Source organism: Rhincodon typus, chromosome 33 (assembly GCF_021869965.1).
Source record: "Rhincodon typus isolate 14 chromosome 33, sRhiTyp1.1, whole genome shotgun sequence".
NCBI classification, from domain to species: Eukaryota; Metazoa; Chordata; class Chondrichthyes; order Orectolobiformes; family Rhincodontidae; genus Rhincodon; species Rhincodon typus.
Window position 1 is genome coordinate 13965654 of NC_063364.1, and position 23665 is coordinate 13989318.

At 42.3% G+C, this 23665-nt stretch overlaps 1 protein-coding gene across 4 annotated transcripts in view; it reads left to right on the plus strand.

Moving 5' to 3' along the window:
• The window catches only part of LOC109926673 (protein unc-13 homolog C-like), a 537669-nt gene that overhangs the window by 321346 nt on the left and 192658 nt on the right, over positions 1 to 23665 (plus strand). For all 4 annotated transcript variants that reach the window (XM_048616076.1, XM_048616075.1, XM_048616074.1 and 1 more), the window contains 4 exons: positions 471 to 542; positions 2055 to 2274; positions 7211 to 7438; positions 17245 to 17386. In XM_048616076.1, coding sequence (XP_048472033.1) covers positions 471 to 542; positions 2055 to 2274; positions 7211 to 7438; positions 17245 to 17386 — 662 coding nt within the window. The remainder of the gene's footprint in view (positions 1 to 470; positions 543 to 2054; positions 2275 to 7210; positions 7439 to 17244; positions 17387 to 23665) is intronic.

Below are 23665 nucleotides of genomic sequence, written 5' to 3' on the forward strand. Positions count from 1 at the left end.
GTGAAAGGTGAACTCTTCCTGGTTGTTTTGCTTTAACAGAGGCTTTTATTTGCTATACCAAAGTTGGATTATTTTGGTAACTTTCTTCTGTGGACAGCAAGTGAACAACTCTGAACACCAACCCATTCAATATCCCACGGCCACAAACCTATGAATGGAGTTAGCACATTAAATACAAAATCTCAGGCTCGCTCGTGATGGGGTAAAGAGTTTGCTGTTTACTGTAAGCGTCAGTAGGTCAAGCCAAATTTAATTGATTACATTAGTAGCATCTATTTATGTGTGGATAATGTATTGGTTCTAAATCAATCATTAGCTCCAACCCCAAAAAAATCCTCCTCAGGATTAATAGAAAAGCATTAATAGACATTTTATGTTCCAAAGAATTACAGTAGGCATCCATTAGTTACCTGGAGTATGTTTTTTAAATGTCTTCTCATCACCATTTACATTTTATTCCATCTCAACAGACTCTAGCTGCTCGAAAAGCAGGTATATCTTTAACCATGGTCAACAGAACTTCAATAAATAATGAAGACTTGGTAAGTGTGATTCTCTGACCTGAAATGTGAATCTTAGTTTCATTGATTTTGCCCATTGCTATTCACCATCTCCCTGCTTACCTGCTTTCCCAGCATGCAAAGAAAGGTGGCTAGTTTCCCTACTGGGAAATCGGAGAGGCCTTAGTCCCAGGTTTGGATGGAAGAGAGAGGCTTAATTGCCCCAAACTTAATTGCCCCAGGATGATGGCCAAGTGGGTGGCCTCTTCAATCCACAGTCCTGCCCTTGCCTCTGACTGTGGCACCCAACCCGACCCATTCTTCCCCTGACACTCCTTCCCCCGAAACCCCATCCTGTGACAGGAAGATAAAGAACGCTGACCTTCCTGCCACTGGATCTCTAGGCCCCAATTGTTGGCCTTTAGGGCCCACAAGCTGCCAGCCTTTAAAAGGTTGGCCAGCAGCTTCTGAAGTCCTCAGATGTCAGTATAGGGGGCCTCTGATAAGCCAAAATTGTTGCTAATGACATGTATATCAACTCTTATCTAGCAGATTAGCATATGATCAGTCTGGTTACCCCAGTAATGGGGGTGGGGGGTTGATACAGTTCACTTAACATACCTGCCTCCACATTTTTAGACAAAGTGAGAAAATTGTGTCAGCGTTTATCATCCCAAATTCAAGACAAATTGAAAATGCAAAAAGTGAAAGAATGAGCTTCGTGAAGACTTTGTGTCTTCACTTTAGAAACGTTCAATCTGAACTCTGACTGAAGTAGCTTTTAATATCACTGACAGATTTCACACATCACATTACATTCCTTGTTACAAATGTAAAACATTTGAAAAAAAAAAGGCAGTCATTTCATGCTAGCTCTGACCTGGAGAATTAAATTTCCAAGCAACTATCTGACCCCTAATTCACCTCAGAAATTACAGCAGATACAATTACCTGGATTCCCACAGAGAGCACCTGAGCAGTGACCTTGAGAAGACAGGCTAAATTAGAAATTAATCCTCCCATCTGCACCTCAGAGCCAGGCTAACGGGGAGCTACATGACTGAAAACTTCAGAATTCAAAACACAACACCACAAACATATTACACTCTGTATTTCTGAGAAATAATCTGTAACGGTGTTTTTACAGATTCAAAACCCTATAAGTTCCTCTGATAATTGATACAAACATGAACACTGAAGAACTACATTGATAAATTCTCTCGTTTCTATTTTTCTATGCAAGCCTTTCAATATTGCCACTTGTTTGCTTCATAGATTCCTGTTCCTTGTTGCTAAATATATCTACAGCAGCCTATTTAACTGATCCAAAAGGAAAAGATTTGGATGAATCAATTGGCAAGAGCAATGTGCAGAAGAATTCTCATGTCCAGAGTTAAAGAAATGATGTTGGTTTCAGTAATAACCATTTTCAAGCACAGCCAGTTTTATGAATCTAGTTGTAGCATGGTATATTGCAGTAAATTTGATTAAAGTTTTTAAAGTAATGCTTCTAAATAACAAATGCCAATTTTTCTTGACCCTATTTTTTAACAGAAAGCACACGTTTACAAGAAGACATTGCAGGCCTTAATCTATCCAATATCATCCACCACTCCACATAACTTTGAGGTTTGGACTGCGACAACCCCCACCTACTGCTATGAATGTGAAGGGCTGCTCTGGGGTATAGCCAGGCAAGGCATGCGTTGTACAGAGTGTGGTGTCAAATGCCATGAAAAATGTCAGGACCTTCTAAATGCTGATTGTTTGCAACGTGAGTATTTTTGCTGACATAATTATGCTCTACTCTGTGATAGAGAGAGAAAGGGTGAGCAAATGTGAGAAAAAGGAATGTCAGTTTTACAGCCTGGATTTTGCAGTCAGCAGTAGACACAGCAACTGCTTGTCATGCTTAGAGCTGTCTATCCTATTGATTTTTTTTTTGTGTGGATTTTTTTTCAGGCAGCAACATGTAGGTATCTCCAGAGGGACTGTAGGACCTCTGTGGAGACAGAATGCAACAGTGTATTTCTTCAACTATTCAGTTTGAAGATTTTTCACTGAGACATGCAGCATTTGCAAAATTAATTCCAAGATAGAATATTGCTTTCAAAGCAAAATCATATGCAGAGAGCAAAATAAAGAGAGGGAAAGAAAGATTGAATTAAGAGAGAAAGGGATGGAAAGAAAATACAAACAAAAAATCAGTAATTAGAACGCAAAGGAATAACATTCCAAACTTTGTTTAAAAAATTATTTTCAGTGCTGGAGAGGTCCCTGTCCTGACATACTTGTAGTTACTCCTACCAGCAATGGTATGACACCTGAAGAAGGAGCGAGGCTCCGAAAGCTTGTGGTTTCAAATAAACCTGGTGTAGTGTGATTTCTGACCTTGTTCACCCCAGTCCAACACCGGCACCTCCACATCAGGAATGGTATGGCACGGTATGCTCACCTGTCTAACGTCATCCTCACACATCGAATGTCACAGAGCTCAGTTTTACCCCTCTTTCTGTTGCCCTCCTTCTCCTCCAAAGCCATTGGTTGGCAGTCATAATAACCTCACCATTATTTTTATTGCAAACTAAAGGCAATATTGTTCATTCAAAGGGCAGGAATGCCTCAATGCAGCACCACCCAGTGATGACTGAAATAACAACTCCAATCTTGCTCAAGTTCTCTAATTCTCCTCAGTTCATTCAGGTGGCACGGTGGCTCAGTGGTTTGCACTGCTGCCTCACAGCGCCAGGGATCCAGGTTCGATTCCATCCTTGGGCGACTATCTGTGTAGAGTTTGCACATTCTCCCCGTATCTGTGTGGGTTTCCTTCGGGTGTTCCGGTTTCCTCCCACAGTCCAAAGATGTGCAGGTTAGGTGGATTGGCCATGCTGAGTTGCCCGTAGTGTTCAGGGATGTGTAGATTAGGTGGGTTACTGGGGGATGGGTCTGGGTGGGATGCTCTGAGGGTCGGTATGGACTTGTTGGGCTGAAGGGCCTGTTTCCACACTGTAGGGATTCTATGATGATTAAAAATCAATGCTTCCAAATCCCCAATCGTTTCTATTGCCCCTCCACATTGTATCTTCTTCTTTCGTTACTCCCACAATCCAGTCAACCTCCAGGATGTATATCCTTAGGACATTTGAATTCCATCTATACTCAGTGATGCTGTGTTCCAGTCTCCTTTTTTCTCAACCACTCTCTGACACCATCTTCTATGCCCAATGCCACTCACTCAGGTTTTTACATCTCCCCAGTTTCCTCAGTTCTTTCAAATGCTTGAATGTTTAGACTCCTCTTGAGTGGTTGCACCCCTCTGATAACTCACAGCCGGTGGTTCCCCATCTTCAAATGTTTCCAAATTTGCTAGCCCCAATGTAACACGCGATTTAAACGCACGCACTGCATGAAGATTGTAAAAGGGTATTTCTTTATTCTACTGGCAATGAATCTTTATAAACATGAATGGAAAAGTGCAGCATAGAGGAATAAACTACATATAATTAATGTTCCAAGGAAGGGTCACTCAGCCCAAAACATTAACTCTGATTTCTCTCTACAGATGCTGCCAGACCTGCTGAGGTTTTCCAGCAATTTCTGTTTTTGTTTCTGATTTACAGCGTCCGCAGTTCTTTTGGCTTTTATATAGAATGGATATTTGCCCAGTGTTGCACGTTCCATTGAGACTTTGTGGTAGAGCTCAACTCCTGATCTCTCATCAAGTGGCTAACAAGTTCAGTTGGATGAGCTCCTGCTAACTTCCTGTGAGCAGTCAGGTGGATCAGTATTGAAGAGCCAGGGTTACGAATAGTGCAGCCTCCTGCTTGGTGCCCTCTGTCATTCCTACCCCTTCCATGAGGCTTCTGCAGCTCAGGGGTGTTGCCAGTCATTCAATCACAGAATTAAGATGGTGTACAGCCAACTATTTGGCCCATCCTATCTGCACCAGCTCTGTGAGCATGATGACTCGGTTCTCCATTCTCCTGTCTTTTCTCTTACCCTGAATTGTGTTTCAATTTCAATAAGTATCCAATGCCCTGTGAATACCTCAACTGAACCTGCCTCCACCACATTTCCAGGCAGTGCATTCCACACCCGAACTACTTGCTGTTCAGTGTTTCCTTCCATATCACATTTGCTTCTTTTGCAAAGCTTGCAAATTTGTGCTCTGTCTTTCTCAATCGCTTTATTAGCACGAACAGATTCTCCCTACCTACAATGTTGAGCCCCTATGATTTTGAACACTTTTATCAAATCTCCTATCAGCCTTCTCCTATTCAGGGCTGGGCTAACATGCAAATTGGGACACACTGATACCTTTAAAGCAAAACACAGTAACAGATGGAAAGGGGTCCCCATATCAAAAACGTCCCAACTTCTCCAGTCCATCTTTATAACCGAAGTGTCCATCCCTAGAACCTTTGCTGAAAACTGCTTCTGAACTCTTTCCAATGGATTCACATCCTTCCTAAAGTTTGGCACCCAGAACTGTACACAGTACACCAGCTGAGTTCTAACTTGTGCCTAGTGCAAGTTCAGCATGACCTCCTTGCTTCGCTATTATATGCTTAAAATAACTCCACAGAGGCTGGTACCCTGTCACCAAGTCATCCTTTATTTAAAAGTGGAAGGTCCTTGACACTGATCCAGCTCCCTCAAAGCAAGTTTTCAGAGCGAACAGGATCCCAGAGATAACAAGGTGTAGAGCTGGATGAACACAGCAGGCCAAGCAGTATCAGAGGAGCAGGAAAGCTGACGTTTCGGATCTCTGACACTCCTGTTTCCACCTCTCAGCCAGGGCTCCCTGATTGGACCTGGTTAACAGCCCCAATCAGGGAACTCCTATTCTATGAGGTCCACCTGGCTGACCTCGTTCCAGTCACTACAGTGCTCCTGTTTATAAAATCTAGGATACTGTCTACTTTATTAACTGCCAACTCCACCTGTCCTGCCACCTTTAGTGACTTAAGCATGTATCAATCTCTGTCTTTCTGCTCCTGCACACTTTAAAATAGTGCCTCTTATTTGATACTGTATCTCCATGTTCTTGTTACCAAAAGGGTATCACCTCACACTTTGCATTGAACACCATCTGCTACCTATCAGTCAGCTCCATTGATTTGTCTTTGCTCTTTTAGAGCTCTATACTGTCCTCCTCATGGTTTCCATATTACATCTGCACACATGAACGTTGTCGAGATCATTAATATATATCCAGAAAAGCAAGGGTCCAAAAACTGACCCTTGAGGAACACCATTACAAACCTTCCTCAGCTTGAAAAACACCATTAATCACTAGTGTTTTTTTTTTAACCATTTGTATGCATGTAGCTAATGGCCTACTTATTGCAAGAGGTACAAATTTTTACACAGGTCTAGTGGGTGGTACTGTATCAACATCTTTGGAAGTTCATATACACAACATCAACAGGATTACTCCTGTCAATTCTCTCCATTACCTCTTCAAAAAATGCAAGCAAGTTAGTTCAACATGTTTTTCCCTTCAGCATTTCAGTCTAGCAAATTATCCAGTATCTAAATGTCCGCTCCACTTCCCCAAAGATGTTCTCCAGTCAGCATCAGAAACTTGCTATTTGCACATCCTGGCCTTCAGCTCCTTCACTCCTTGTCCCATGCCCATGACCTCTGTCCCCATATTCTACCAACTTGCCAAAGACACTGCTCCCTGCAGGAAGGGGCCCATAGGAATTGATATACTCTCCCCCACTATCACCACCTATTGTATGGAGGCCCTACTACATTGAGCAATGTCATTCCAAATTTCCTTCAGCCCTCAGTAATCCCCAAGGCCAGACCTCTGAAGTTCTTTTAGACTACAGACTGCATGCCCACTTTGCAATTAAGCCACAAGCCTTCATTGTGTTTACAATACTGAAGCCTTTTCTCAAGTCACTTCCTCAGTCCAGCATACATTCCCAACTAAGGCCTTTGTTTCTTCCTGTCCACATTCTCCCCATTTCCTCCTCCATGTCTCTGTCTATCCTTCTCTCACCTGTTAATGTCACCCCATTAATGTTAATGTCTTATCCCTTACCTTCTAGCGATGATATACTGGCACATTCTGTAGATAATTAAACGCATGTATACAAACGTTGAAGGCAAACAAGTAGTGGTTTAGAATGTGGGACAGAAGTGTTTATGGATTTTAACTAATGCTCCAAAAAAAATCGCAGATAAGTCAAATTAATCCATTTAACTGAGATACTTCACTTCATTCTATAAAGATGAGGCAACTATCCATGAATTAACATCTTTACCAGTTCAAATTTCGCTATTTATAAAAATTGCCAAAAATTTAATTATTGTGATGGAAAGGTCTAGGAGTAAGCAACCTAGTGATTCTTTCAGTTACAAAGGCTTTAGGCATCAGGTACATATCTATATTTTCTTGTGAGATTGTCTTCGAGGTTTATAATTAAAAGTAGCAGAACATATTGATTTTTGTGTAGAGATGTAATTGAACAGTGTGATGTAAGGAGTTTTTTCAGCCAGGAGTTATAGCTGTTAGGAATTCAGTTTCAGAGAAAAGTAAAGCTATTTGAAATGGCTTATACCAGCAAAGTCAAGCCATCAAAATAGTTTTGGGTAGCTTCTGTTTTATAAACCCAGCCGATTTGTAGCCATTACTTTATAAATGCAGCTCATTTCAAATTCTAACTGATTGACTGACCTCTCGTTTCCAATGTCAGGAGCTGCTGAGAAAAGTTCAAAACATGGTGCAGAGGACAAAACACAAAACATCATTGCAGCCATGAAGGAAAGGATGAAAATCAGAGAGAAAAACAAGCCAGAGATCTTTGAGCTGATCCGTGAGCAATTTGTAGTATCTAAAGAGGACTATGCACAACATTTGAAAGCAGCAAAGCAGAGTGTATTGGATGGAACTTCTAAATGGTCAGCGAAGATAAACATAACAGGTCAGTTATCGATAGAACATTTTTCAGAAGTAACTACAGTTTCATTAGAGTAAGTCACATCACTGAAAACATCTTACAGATAGCAGAATATATTTATTTTGGGCATTTCTCAGGCCTGATGTATTAAGTAAAACACGTATGTCCAGTTACCTTATTAATAACATTGTTTCTGATGGACATTACTTTTGTTCCAACGGCCTCCAAACTTGTTGAGTTTATTGACAAATTGGTGGAATAAATTCAAAAGCTGCTTTGCTTCACATCTTAGGATGGTGGTGGTGCAGTAAATATCTCCTTTTCATGTGATATTGTAATGATCCTATGTAAATTAGTGAGAATGAGGTAAATTTCGCAAGATATTAAAAGGATCTTTCCCGGAAGAGTCACAAAGAAGACTTGGGCGTGAAATGGAGCATAAAGTTAGTGCATTAAGAGGTATGCTTCTGGAGTTGGCTTTCAGCCATGATATATTATTGGGTCAGTCATAGGTGTTCTCGTGGTTCATCTGAGGCACGCTGCAACGCGAGAATGTTTGATAGTTTAACACAATGTGCAAAAAATGAAAAGTATTCCATTCTATAGCACATTATTTAACACCCTCACTGGATACAATTTGCATCAATTCTTCAATTGGGTGGTGGCACTGGGGGGAACGGCACAGTGGTTCAGTGGTTAGCGCTGCTGCCTCATAGCGCCAGGGACCCAGGTTCGATTCCACCCTCGGGTGGTTGTTTTTGTGGAGTTTGCATGTTCTCCCCTTGTCTGTCCAGGTTCCCTCCGGGTGCTCCGGTTTCCTCCCATAGTCCAAAGATGTGCAGGCTAGGTGGATTAGCCATGGGGATTACAGGGTCACAGGGATAGGATAGGATAGAATAGGGGAGTGGGTCTGGATGGGATGCTCTTTGGAGGGTTGGTGTGGACCCAATGGGCCGAATGGCTTGCTTCCACATTAGTGGGATTCTGTGATTCTATAAACATACTGAAATGTGGTATTCTCAATAGATTTCAGTACTAAATATCATAAGTAGTGGAAGAAGTTGTGCCTAACTCAAACTACCCTAACATAAAACAACTGCATCTATTCCCTAGACCACGACTATCTGCTTTAGTCTAACTTATACCTCACCAAAGAATGCTTCGTTGACTTTTTCAGTGTGTTTTCAGCTGAGCTCTGGAGCTTCACACTTTTGTTTATCAAATTACATTTTGGATCAAATTTGATTTGCCTTTAAAGTGTTTGATTTCCAATTTCACGAATAGACAGCTCCTTTTATTCATGTGGTGTTCTTCCGATGCCTAGCAGCTTCAACAAAAAGGGTTTTATCTTAAACGTCAAGCCTATTAATGTCAATCCATGTCTTAGGTAATGTCAGTATCTGCAAGTGTATAAGTTACAGCCTGTGATTTAATGAATCCGAAGCAGGTCATTGTAGAGGGAAATGCAGAACTATAAATATCGTGTGCACACACAGGCACATGTGTGCGCGCGCACACACACACACACACACACACACACACACACACACACACACACACTCTCTCTCTCTCTCTCTCTCTTTCTCTCTTTCTCTCTCACACACACGGTCTCACACACACACACACACATTCTCTCACACACACACACTCTCTCTCTCACACTCCCACACACACTGTCACACTCACACGCATGCTCACATACACTCTCACCGTCTCTCATCTGCTCTCACGCATTCTCTCTCACACATGCTCTGTCTCTCACACACATTTTCACTCCCGTCCACATACTTGCACACTCTCTCTCACACAGTCTCTCACACACTCTTACTCTCACCCAGTCTCTATTTCACACTCTTTCTCTCTCTCTCACACACACTCAGTCTCTCACACTGAGTCACGCTCATTCATTTGCACACTCATAATCACACACTCTCACTCACTCTCACACTCTTCCTCACACACATACATTCTTACACACTGTCTCGCACATGCAGTCACATACTTACACTCTCACTCTCATTCATACACTGACATATACTCACTTGCTCTGTCACATACACACTCTCTCTTTCACACAGATAATCTTACACACTCTCAGACACTTTCACAATCATACTGTCACACCCTCTCTGTCTCTGGCAGATGCTGTCTCTCTCTCACACACAGACACACACACACACACACACCTCCGTCTCTCTCTCTCTCCAGGTACAATACAGTAATAAATTGAGACTAATGCGGTCTTGCCCCTTTAAAAGTGCGTCATGTGAAATTTCGTGCTTTTCCCTCTTCAAGTCGACAAGAAGTCTGCACAGTTTAATCGCATTTTAAATTGGCAGGAAGTTGCAGTGCATTAGTTACAACCATACAGTCACTTGACATTGCAGAAAATAGATGTGGAATTGGGAGTTTGCATCCCTGACTGACTTCCTGTGCCGTGCTTGCTCGTGCTATGTTGACATCCCCAGCAATGCGTTACATGACTGTCTTATAATGTATTTAGTAGGAATTGCTTCTTGTCTAAATCCTTGAGCACCATATTTATTTGATTGTCTATATAAAAAAAAGCTCATTGCACATTGAAAACAATTTTCAACATGCACAAATGTATTCTAAGTAGTTCCTTGTGTTCTGGGAAATCTCACTTGCAGAGATTTAGAGAGCTAATCTTGTTTTAAGAATGATATACCATTTGACTGATTGAATTATAGAAATATATGATTGAATAAATTGCCTAGAACATTCTGATGTTGATTTCATTTAATGACTTCCTCAGTACAGAACTGAAGTCAGTTGCATTTCAATTAATCTGTATGGCATCCAGAATGTTTGCTTGAGATGCTGAGGAAACCAGATAAACCCCAAATCACATTAGATTTTTTCAGAAGATCGACATAAACATTTCTATCAAACTATGGTCCACTGTCATGACACTTAATATGAACTCAATGAGAGTAACTAAAATGTGATCTGCTGGAGTTGATGTATTTGATTTTGGAGTTGATGTACATTGTGTAACCAAATGCTGAGAAACTAATCAGCTTCAGCCTCTTAAATTTCAATCTCCCTGATAGGGTCTTCAGCAGATCGTCATACAGCATGGAAACAGACCCTTCGGTCCAACTAGTCTATGCCGACCATTATCCCAAACTAAACTAGTCCCACCCACCTGCACTTGGACCAAATCCCTCCAAACCTTGCTTATTCATGTGCTTATCCAAATGTCTTTTATATGTTGTTACTGTACCCACATCCACCATTACTTCCGGAAGTTCATTCCACACACAAACCACTCTTTAAAAAAAAATTGCCTCTGGTATCTTTTTTTAAACTTTTCTCCCCTCACCTTAAAAATATGCCCCTATTCTTGAAATTCCCCCACCTTAAGGAAAAGACAGCTGCTATTTACCCTATCCATACCCCTCATTATTTTGTAAACTCCTATAAGATCTTCTATCACAAGACCCTACTTTGTGCTTTTTACATTCTTACATGGGATGTGGGTGATCAACATTGGATTGGTCAGCATTTATTGCTCATCCCTCTTTGCCCTTGAGAAGCTGGTGCTGATCTCCTTTCTTGAGCCACTGCATTCTGTGGAGTATAGGTACGTCCTCAGTATTGCACAATAGACCATCCTAATGCCTTTAGTTTTCAACCTTTTGCCAATTCAACTAAGGATTTAGTCTCAGAGTCTACAAGAGCAGGTCAGAAGCTAGGAATACTGTGGTGAGTAACTCACCTCCTGACTCCTCAAAGCCTGTCCACCATCTACAAGGCACAAGTCAAGAGCGTGATGGAATACTCCCCACTTGCCTGGATGGGTGCAGCCCCAACAACGCATAAGAAGCTCAACACATACAGGACAAACAGCCCATTTGATTGGCACTACATCCACAAGCATCCACTCCCTCCACCACCGACGCTCAGTAGCAGCAGTGTGTACTATCTATAAGATGCACTGCAGAAATTCACCAATGATATTCAGACAGCACCTTCCAAACCCATGACCACTTCGACCTGGAAGGACAAGGGCAGCAGATATATGGGAACACCACCACCTCCAAGTTCCCCTCCAAGCCACTCACCATCCTGTCTTGGAAATATATCGTTGTTCCTCCACTGTCACTGGGTCAAAATCCTGGAATTCCCTCCCTAATAGCATTGTGGGTCAACCCACATCAGGAGGACTGCAGCGGTTCAAGAAGGCAGCTCACCACCACCTTCTCAAGGGCAACTAGGGATGGTCAATAAATGCTAGCCATCCAGCGACGCCCACATCCCACAGATAATATTTTTAAAAAATCCTCTATTCCCTTACACTGTTCAAATGGATGGCTCAGTAAATGTTAGGGTCAAAGTCTCCCTTTCTCCTGCAAGTAAATTATCCCAATGGCAATGAAAGAAAACTGAGATGAGGAGAAACATCTTCACCCAGAGAGTGGTGAGCGTGTGGAACTCTCTGCCACAGAAAGTGGTTGAGGTCAAAACATTGGATGTTTTCAAGAGGGCGATAGTTGTTAGGGCTGAAGAGATGAAAGGGTATGAGGGAAAAACGGGAACAGAGTACTGAGTACAATGCTCATCCATGATCATATTGAATGTTGGAGCAGGTTCAAAGGACCAAATGCCTATTCCTGTTTATATTTTCTACATTGCTAGGTAAGACAGATATGATGATGGTTTTACAGAGCATAAATTCAACCCAGTGAACACAAACTATAATTTTAGCTGAGTGGCTGATTAAGCCCAGCTAATCTCTGTGGGGTGTTAGGATTGGCACTGCAGTGACTTTGAGTAAAGAAGGAGAAAGTTGGCCAGGAATCCAGCTGCTTAGAGTTAGGCAGTATCTTCTAATTGAACTGTGTTCAGTCAGGGGTAAAGGGCACGATGGCCTCAGCTATGATAAAATTGTCTGCTAATACACATAATGATGCTCTAATTAAAGTGCTGGAGGACAGACAGAATATAAGTAATACATAGTATTCTGGTGGAGCAGTGTTTAGTGCCATATTACTGAACCAAAATATCTGGGTTCAAATCCCACCTTCCACAAAGGAATGTCACAACATCTTTTTCTTTTTACTATTCATTCATGGGATGAGGGCTTTGCTGGTTAGGCAGCATTTATTGCCCATCCCTAATTGCCCAGAGGGCTGTTAGAGTCAACGACATTGCTGCAGGTCTGGAATCTCATGTAGGCCAGACCAGGTAAGGATGGCAATTTCCTTCCCTCAGGGACGTTAGTGAACCAGATGGGTTTTTCTGACAGTCGATAATGGATTTATGGTCATCATTAGATTCTTAATTCCCGATATTTATTGCTGTGGCGGGATTCGAACCCGGGTCCCCAGAACGTTATCTGGATCTCTGGATTAACAGTCTGGTGATAGTACCACTAGGCCATGTTAAGTAAAAGAAAAAAATGATTTTAGAAATAGAGTATTATTTCCTTCAGAAGAGAAGCAGAAAGAAATAAATGTTGAGAAAATATGTTTTTATTTTTATTGTAAAAATGTTTTGAAAAGTTAATTTTAAAAAGTTCAATTGAAGTTTTTCTCTGACCGTTCTGGTCAGCATAAAGCTTCATTTGAAAAGTGACTTGTGGTATGCTTTAGATTTGTACTAAAATAGTTCTAGCCTGAGGATAAAGCTGTTATTGCTGCAGATTTTACAATTTCATTTGGTTAACAACCATGACTAGGTGAATAAACTCACACGAGTAAAGTTAAAAAGAGACTTTTTACGAATTTGTTCTCAGTGGGAAAAGTTTGAAGGACTTTGTGTAACCTTCCTGCAAGAATGCCATCCCCTATTCCCAATTCCTTCGCCTCTGCTGCATCTGCTTCCAAGATGAGGCATTCCACTCTCAGACATCCCAGATGTCCTCATTTTTCAAGGATTGCAACTTCTCCTCCACAATGGTCGAAAACGCCCTCGACCGCATCTCTGGCGTTTCCCGCACCTCAGCCCTCACACCCCCTCCCCGCAATAACAACAAAGACAGAATTCCCCTCATCCTCACGTACCACCCCACCAACCTCCGGATTCAACACATCATCCTCCGCCACTTCTGCCACCTGCAATCTGACCCCACTACTAAGGATATTTTTCCCTCCCCACCCTTATCTGCTTTCCAGAGGGACCACTTTCTCCGTGACTCCTTCCACACTCCCCACCAGCCCCACCACCCCCGGCACTTTTCCCTGCAACCGCAGGAAGTGCTACACCTGCCCCTACACCTCCCCCTCACCCCCATCCCAGGCCCTTTGAAACCTTCCACATCAAACAGATGTTCACTTGCACATCTGCTAATGTGGTATACTGTATCCGCTGTTCCCGATGTGGCCTCCTCTACATCGGGGAAACCAAGCGGAGGCTTGGAGACCGCTTTGTGGAACAGCTACGCTTGGTTCATGACAAATGACTGCACCTCCCAGTCGCGAACCATTTCAACTCCCCAACACCCCCCCAACTCCTTGGACGACATGTCCATCCTGGGCCTCCTCCAGTGCCACAATGATGCCACCCGAAGGCTGGAGGAACAGCACCTCATATTCCGCTTGGGAACCTTGCAGCCCAATGGTATCAATGTGGACTTCACAAGCTTCAAAATCTCCCCTCCCCCGACCGCATCCCAAGACCAGCCCATCTCATCCTGCCTCCTTGGCCTGTCCGTCTTTTCTCCCACCTATCCACTCCTCCCACCTCACTGACCAACCCCCACCTCCACTTTCTATCTACTAGCCTCACCCTGCCCCCTTGACCTGTCCGTCTTCCCTCCCACCTACCCGCCCCTCCCTCCCCACTGACCAACCCCCATCCCAACTCGTTACCTACACTCACCTTTACTGGCTTCATCCCCACCTCCTTGACCTGTCCATCTTCTCTCCACCTATCTGCTCCTCTATCCACCTTCCATCATCGCCTCCCCCTCTCTCTATTTATTTGAGTCCCCTTCCCCTCCCCCATTTCTGAAGAAGGGTCCAAACCCGAAATGTCAGCTTTCCTGCTCCTCTGATGCTGCTTGGCCTGCTGTGTTCATCCAGCTCTACACCTTGTTATCTCAGATTCTCCAGCATCTGCAGTTCCTACTATCTCCCTCTAAACCTTTCCTATTCATGTACTTCTCCAAATGTCTTTTAAATGTTCTAACTGTACCTGTATCCATCGCTTCCTCAAGCAGTTCATTCCACACATGAGCCACTCTCTGTGTAAACCAAAAAGTCATGGAGCTGGGGGTCACAGTGATAGGGAGGCTCTGGGGGGGGTTGGTTTGAAAGCAACGATGGGAATCTTAAAACTGAGATTGTGGAGCTCACTGCCCTAGAATGCAGTGGAGGCAGAATCAGTCAACGCATTCAAGAAAGAAAGAGATGTGTTTCTGATGAAAAACGGATAAAGGGCTATGGGGAGCAGGCAGAAAAGTGCAGTTGAGACCAGGATGAAGATCAGCCATCATCATATTAAATGGCGGAGTGGGCTAAAATGGCTGAACTGCCTAATCCCACTCCTAGTTCCTATGAGATGATGGCAAAATGGCAGCCTGCACAGGTCAGGGACTCTCTGCAAGTTTGGACACGAGCTGCAGAATTTTGGGCAGCCCCAAGTTTTTGGAACCAGCCCAGGGCACAACTCTGCACTTCAGAGGCCTTCAAGGCAGGGCCCCAACTGTGCTGTCACAGTGCGTTCTCAAAATACACAGCCAATACTGGAAGAGCAAAGGGGGTTTTCTGTGGTGTTCCAGGGCCGTTGTTGGTCCCTTGCCCAATTTCACAACAAATAAAGTGGACCATTAGCTGGATAAATTGGCTGCCACCATGACTATTTTAAACGCCTCATTCACCTAGAAGCGCCTCAAGGTGTTGAGGTTGCAACAGGTGCTGTAAAATTTTAAATTCTCTCTTTCCGAGGAGAGATCCTGTTAAACAGCACAGTTGCTTAAACCCATCACTTTGCAGCTTCAAAGGGCAAAGATAGAGACCCTGGTCACAGTTCCCTCAAATGGATAGAAAGATCATTGGCAGTAGAAACATGCGCACCCAAAGGGGAGTGTGGGCGCCCATCAGAAATGCAGATTCCCGTAGCACTGGAGGCCAGCCCAACGGGGCAGAGGGGGAATGTCAAGTTAAATCAGGGAGGAGGTAAATTTATATAGCGCCCTTCAGGCTGTGGGCCAAGTGATGGAAAATGGGACTGCTTGTTTTTGACCAGCGCAGACTCGATAGGCCACAGGGCCTTTCCCAGTGCTGTCCGACCCCGCGACTTCATAAAGAATTTTACAGCAAAAATTACATTTTTCTTAAAAAAATTCTGTTAAAAACGTAGGTGACGGAAGGAGGAATACTGCGTTTGGAAAGACGGTAGGGAAATTGTCAGTGGGGGTGGGGAAGAGGAAGGAAAGAGGGGTTTAATGATTTGATGGAAGGTGGGAGAGTCGCTGACAAAGCTAACGTTTGTTTTCCCCCATTCCTCGCATTGACATTAAGGCTTTTGGCCTTGCTAGGTCCATTTCAGAGGGCAGGCAAGGGCCAAGATGTCATGTGGCAGCCCAGAGCTAGTCAGGATGGAAGATTCCCCTCCCGTTATGGGTTGAATTGTTCCACCAAGAAAGAAGCATCTCTGACGAGGCTGAAAACAGGACACAACCCCTCACTGGCGGACTGTGGGTTCCTAGGTGGCATTTCACCAGCGGTGCCCAATTAAGAGGTTACCACTGGCACCCACTGGGAATTGGGGGGGCTCCTCCCAGAGTGGATAGCCCAGAGGCCTTAAAGCAGTGCAGCCTCAGGAGGGTGTGGCCATTGCTGAGGCTGAAGGACTAAAGAGAGGACTCCTCTATGCCGAGGAAGCGATGAGATCTCTTTCTTTCTGTGCTGGGGTCAGACAAGCAGACCCTGGTGATTAGGATGGCTCCTTTCTTGGGAAGTGAGGTTAGGAGGTGACAGGGATTCTCATTGCTGCCAAGGGACACATGCATTATGATAAAGGAGGGGAGGAAGCTAAGTGCACTGTGAATCTGCAGAATTGCCCATACTGCTGTTGGTTGTACCACTGGTGTGATGCATGGTGGTTGGAAGACAGCAAGACGTAGGAACAGACGTAGGCCATTCAGCCCATCAGATATGTTCTACCCCACAATGCCTGCCTTTTCCTTGCCATCTTTGATTCCCTTATTAATTAATAATCTGTCTATCTAAGCCTTGAATATACTTAACAACCCAGCCTCGAAAGCCCTCTGTGGTTTAAAAAAAACTCCACAGTTTCTCTACCCTCGCTTCTGTCTTAAATTGGTGACCCCCCGTTGGTCCTGCACTGTCTGAAGGGGAAACAGCCTTTCTACATCTACCCTGTCAAGTGCTTTAAGAATCTTGTATGTTTCAGTAAGGTCACCTGTCATTCTTCTGAATTCCAGCAAGGACGGGTCCAATCTGCTTGCTGTGGCTTCCTCCTGACTCCTTCTCCCATTTTACCAGCCCTCCAAACGTTTGGTAAAGTGCATCCTTGATTACATCTCTCAGGAACAACTTCAAAGGCCTTGACATGTAGTGAAACAGGTAACGCAGTTAGCAAACATGCTTTTTGGTGTAAATTCACTGAGGCTGAATTCAGAAGGCACAGGTCAGAGGATTGGTGGAACAGTGTTGTATTCCTGTCTCAGGTCTAAGTTCCAATGGGAGTGCCAGACCAGTAACCTTCTCCTAATTAATCATATACATGTTTTGCAAGAATTATTGATCAGTGAAAAAACTATTAGGCATGTGCAAAAGGTTAATATGTTGGACTGAAGTTATTTGTTCAGTGTTGTAAGTTTTCCTTTGTACATACAGTGCTTTGTGCTCAGGGTTTACAAGCGAAGGACAAGACAGGATCAAGTGATCCGTATGTCACAGTGCAAGTGGGGAAAACCAAGAGGAGAACAAAAACCATTTTTGGCAATCTCAATCCAATCTGGGATGAAAAGTTTCACTTGTAAGTACAGGAGTATAACTGCATTTGTTTGCAATGTGTTCTGTTACCTTTATAAGATCATTTTCTAATCTATATATTTGTGAGATTCCTCTGACATTTTTCTTACAAGTATCCATATAGATTAACCCTTAATCATTTCTTGTAATTTTCTAATAAAGTGTAAAAATTAACAAAAGTCATGCTCAAGTTGTGTTACTCAAGCAGTTTTTTGTAAATCTTAATACCATGTACATCAAGTCGAAAGGAATCTGTTTCGTTGAACGATCTGGTGCAAAGTTAAAAGTGTCAACAATTTCCTGTCTGTGAATATAATCAATTGGAAAATATATTTAAGAATTCTTTGAACTTCTGTATTTGACTTGTACCCAAGGGAGACGCAGAACTTGCTCAAGTGGCTACGCCATCACTGTGTAGAGACCCAAACCATTTTCAGGCTCTGCCTTTTATCTGAATGTTTGTCAAGCAGGTATCCATCCTGCTTCCCCCTCTCTGTTATGGGAGGGGGCAATCTCCCAAAGAATCGAGAGCCAATGCCATGAACGCAGTGACAGAATGACATGAGCATGAAAGGGATGAGCTGATCATGAAGCGTTAATGAAAGGAGAGAGGTATAAGCTACTGTAGCACGGGGTCATTTTGTGAAGCGGTAGAATCATACAACATGGAAACAGACACCTTCGGTCCAACTAGTCCAACTAGTCCATGCCAACCATAATCCCAAACTAAACTAGTCCCATCTTCTTGCGCCTGACCCATATCCCTCCAAACCTTTCTTATTCATATACTTATAAAAGAAACAAAATGAGCCACAATAGAAATCTTGTACGACTGAAATCTAATAACTATAAGAGATCTAGAATGAGGCAGTCATGGACCTGGCTTGCAGTGGGGGTGTCGTGGGCAGTGGGTTGGGAGTTGGGGAGTTGTGATGACTCTGAAGTGTTCAATAAATTTGTGCCCCCTCACACGCCTGTTGAAGCCACACACGCCCAAGCGCATAGCTCTAGGATTTCACATTGCAGCTTGAGAAAACATGTTTGATCGCATTGACAGTACAGCAGAAGACAACAGGCCAAGAGAGATTACTTAACTTATCCAGAGTTAATTCCCAACAGTTCCAGGTTTAACTCATGCATCCATCCACATTCAATGGCCTCTCATACTGAAATGCCAACCCATACTCTCCCACTCCCAATGGGCCCTCATAGTCTCTGTGCCAGCCCCTCTGATTGGCCAGCAGTCCTGCAAGCAGGCTGACTAGATAGTTGCTTATCCCCTGAGAGTTGCAGCCATAGATCCTAGGGACAGCCATAATGTGCTTCTTCCCAGCTTCCTGGCCATTGTTTGTACTTGCTCAGCAATTATAAAATTCTGCCTCTGGTTTTACTGTGGAGGTACAACACAATACAGTTCTTATTTCCTACTCTAAATTTGGTTCACGTGCTGAGATTAATAGCTATGGCAACAATAGCTAGAATCAAATCCCTGAATCCTTTAGTATTTGAAGCATCAATGTAGGTCAGTAGAAAATATTAGTCTGGGATATGCACATATTTGTACATTGGCGGGATCAGAGATTTTAAATTCCAAACCAAATCTCTGCTTAGCTATTGTTCCAACCATAATCAAATGGGAGCTTGCATACAACTGAAAGCACTGTTTGTGTGTAGACAAAAGAGAGCATTTCAACACATCACATTCATAGCACAGCATTTTTTCCGCCTGTTTGAACCCCAGAAATGTGTATATTTTGCAAAAGGGCTAAAATATCTGTGGAAAATGCAGCTTTTATTCCTTGTCCCCAACACCCCTTAACACAAATGCACAGAGGACGTTGGAGCCAGAAACATCAGTCTCCATACCCTTGTGCTATGTGAACATTAATCTATATCTAACATTCAGGCTTTACGTTTAAATCTTTGTCCTTGAAGTTTTATTAGTTCACTGGATCAAATTCAATAAAAACTTTTACAATAAGCTTCATAAGTGGCTAAATGGATAAATGCAATACATGGTTGGCACTGGACCAGGAAGAATGAGAATATCTCACATTCCATCCTTGTTACTTCCTTGGGAGTTGCAAGGGGGTAAAATAAACTTCCAGGATTTATTCTTTTGTACAGTGTATGACTCCTGAGTCAAGGCATGTAGGGAAATGGAGGCAATATAAAGAGTCATAATGCAGTTTCCTGATCTTTAAAGGCTTGAGTCATAAGGAATGACAGAAAGGTGGGGAGGGGAGGTGGGGTTTGTGGGTGGGTGAAGGGAATATGTGGTCGTTATGGTACCCATTTCTCAGATGGAAAACATGTATAATAAGGAACTAGTTCAACACCAGGAATAACCTTCTGGACAGAATAGTTGAGGGAGGGTTTACGTGGTGCAGTAGTAGCGTCCCTACCTCTGGGCCAGAAGGTCTGGGTTCAAGCCCTACAGAGATGTGTTCTAGCCTGTCTGAACAGGTTGATTAAAAAGATATAGAATAATTGAGGAAAACCTGGTATCATTTCATAAATAAATGGATGCTGCAGGATGAGAGGGACTTGTGGAGCATTTCCCTTTAGTTGCATTTTGATAGTTTCCTCACTCACAATTATCTTGTAAAATAAAGTTAATAAGCCTTTGTTTGTTAAAAACAGACATTTCACTCATGCATAGGTTAAAGTCAATTTGAGATTTAGAACTCCTGGTGAATATGACTTGAACATTAGAATGTGCATAGCATAAGGCTGTCATTTGCTGGGAGTTTTGCATGAATGGTTAACAGTGGGATGTCCAGCTGGTGTCTGGTGAGCCACATAAGCCTCCTCCATTCTTATAGTCGGATTCTTGACTTTAATTAGCTCTAATGCCAAGTATTCCTCCCTGATGTGAAAGGAACAGAACAAAAACAAAACCAGCAGTACTCCTTCCATTCTGAACTAACTGAGCCACATATTTAGAACTAATTATAATCTATTAACTGTTCACTGCTGGATGTGCTCAAAATATACAAATGCCTTCACACCTATAGCTTGACACAAAATGGAGCCAATTTGCAAAATACACATTTGAACCATTCTGAGAAAAGTCACTTTTCTTCCCCCTGTAATGATAGTATTTTTATGTGATGGCTTTGATGTGCTTCTTAACAAACTTCCACACACCCATGCTCATCATCAATATGTATCCAGTGAATTAGATTGACCTAGAAGAGTAGCCTCAAACCTTAAATACCATTTTTCTATCAGATATGCACAGACAAGCCCCTACTTTAATTGGAAGCGATAGTGATGGTGTAGCAAGGGACAAGTTCCTTTAGCAGATAGGATTTTTTTAAAAAATTGTACGGTATTCAACTTTGGTATTCAGTTAGGAATTGGATTTCAGGATTTTATTCCAAGATTATGATCTACAGCACTCATTGTATTCCAATCTGATGTCACATCTAATTGTTGGTGTTTCTTCAGACCTGGTTTTACGACATGTTTTAGACTGTCTTTCTCTTCTCTCCGTCACAAAACTGCTCTGGCTATATTTGGGAAATGATGTTACTTAGGGGAAAGAATTTGTGTAATTTTGGACAAGGCTTCACTTTTTTGGGGTCATCTCAACATTTTATATTAATCCTATGAAAATCACACTTTACACGAGATGAAAAATGTACTCATTAAAGCTTATGCCTCGGCAAAGCTGTGTTACCATTCCTACAATTACACAGCTCCTTGTTTAGGCTTTCTACTTCCTGGTTACTGCTCTCAAACTACGATGCTGTAGAACAATAAATATTTTTAGAAACAGCTTCCATCTCATTGAGGAAAAGGAATCAGATTTTCCTTTGGCGCTGCCTTTGTACTAAGTTTCATTGAAATCTGTTCTTTTTATTGAGATATATTGGTTAGAGATGAGCAGACTTAAGAAATATGGCCAACAACACTACCTTCGCCACCAAATAAAGATGTAATATTTAAAGGATAAAAGCTTAAGAAGGTGGTATACTGATCTGCCAGGGCTTGATCTGAGCAGACACAGTCTGCTCTCAATTTAAAATACTGCCGTCACAAAAGTGCCTGATTGAAATTGTGATTCGAAAATTGACATATTTAAAATTAGAAATTTGAAACAGGAATAATATCTGCATGCATTAATTATATTGCTCTTGAATATTGCAGTTCAATATTTACAGCTTGTACTCTAGCTGTTAAAAATAGCCATACAGATTTTTGAAATGTTTTCCATATCCCACTTAGTACAATGATATTAAATTCCTTTCTTCTGTTTTAGCTGAGATGCTGTCTGATATAAAATGTGCAGATTAGTGCCCCCATTGACAAGGCACAGTACAGAATTTAATCCTGACTTGTTGGCAGTTCATGTGATAACTTTGCCTGGACCGATTTGTAGCCTCTAATGCCAAATCTCCCCACGTACATGGTCATCTCTTACAGATGCTTACATTAATTCAAGAAAGTGTCAGTGATTTGCCACAGAGGATTAAAATTGAAAGGAGGTTGGAGAGAATTAAAACTCACATCATAAACAGGGGATTTAGTCTGAAGCGGCATAAGCACTGGAGTAGGCTATTCAGCTACTCCAGGCTGTTCTATTCCATCAATTAGATAATGACTGATCTGTGGCTCAGTGATGTTTCCATTCTTTCATTCTTTCATAGAGAATAAAAGCCTATTGATCTTAGTCTTGAAAATTTCAAATGGTGCAGTATTCACAATCTTCTTTGTACTAAGTTTCTTTGGCCTGCTGTGTTCATCCAGCTCTACACCTTGTTGTCTCTTAATTGTTAACCAGCCTTCTGACCAAGGGATTTGGACCACACCCCACCTCTTCTTCAGGTGCCCCACTCCTTCAAAGGTGGAGTTATGTCCTTTGACACCCATTGCTTTTTTTTCCCCACACATTGGTTAGTGCAAACCTGAAGCTCTTTATACTAGGTTTTATTGAGATATATTGGTTAGAGATGAGCAGACTTAAGAAATGAAGAAGGGTCTAGACCCGAAACGTCAGCCTTCCTGCTCCTCTGATGCTGCTTGGCCTGCTGTGTTCATCCAGCTTTACACCTTGTTGTCTCAGATTCTCCAGCATCGGCAGTTCCTACTATCTCTTTAACATGGTTAACAATTAAAATGTTTTAATGAACAATTTAGCCCGCTCAGGGGCTTTTAATGTCCATCCCTTATCCCAACTCTTGCTTTCCATGTTACTATCTAGCTTACCTACTTAACACAGTGATGCTTCCCCATGTCCCATCCAGTCTCCTGTGGCATCAATTAAACTCCATCCTGCAAGCGCCTCCGTCTGCTGCCTGCTTCCATCACCTCCTCTAGAGTGCTCCAGATCCTATTGCACTCAAAGTCTGAGATCAACTTTGACGTCCAGCCAGGAAACATGTCAGTGACCAATGGCACAATGCTATGAAGTTAAAACGTGGGTTTGCAGTCAGAGATTCCACTCCACCACTTCTGCTCAACCCTATTGATATCCACGTCACAGTGTAATAGAGCAGAAGTGATGAATTAGGTTTAAGTTCTGTGCAGAAATAAAGATTGAGAAAGGCAGATAGAACTAAAGCAGAGACAACAGTAGAAAATATTACTTTAAAACTTAGTTCTCTAAAACCCTCTGAAAGAATGAGTTCCCACATTCATAGAATTAACTTGTCAGCACCAAAGAAATTGTTCAGTATTTATCACTTCCATACTGTTAAGTGGTTACTTCCTCCTGAATGCATCAGCCTTAATGTTAAAGCCATCTTTAATAGTGCTTGAGTAAGCAAGTGCAGTGAGTTAAGGCTGTTCTGGTTATTCGGAGCCATGTCTATCAGTTCAGAGAGAAACTACTGATTCTGTGGAGGAGTATTGTGTGCAATTTATTGCAAGCAAAATCTCAGCAAGTCATTCCTTAGTCTTCCATTTTTTTTCCCACTAATTTACAAAGTTCATTAAATAACTTGTCATTACTTTTTATCTATTCCTGCTTTTTCTGTTTCTGTTTTCATATGATTACAGTTGTTGCTTTTGTGTAGTCTACTGATGACAAGTGTGCATTATGCAAACTGAATCACTTGAGACAGATGAGAGAAACCATATTTGCAAAGTAAATCTGAACTTATTAAATGTTCAGTGCTACTTTATTCAATATTCCATCATATTTTCAGTTGCAATTGATGAATAATGATTTAATCTCTGTAAATAAAACAGTGCTGAGCTCAATGAACCTCAGAATATTCAATAGCCAAATTGATGAATATTGTGTTCTGTGCTAACCGAGATTGTTAATGCTGTA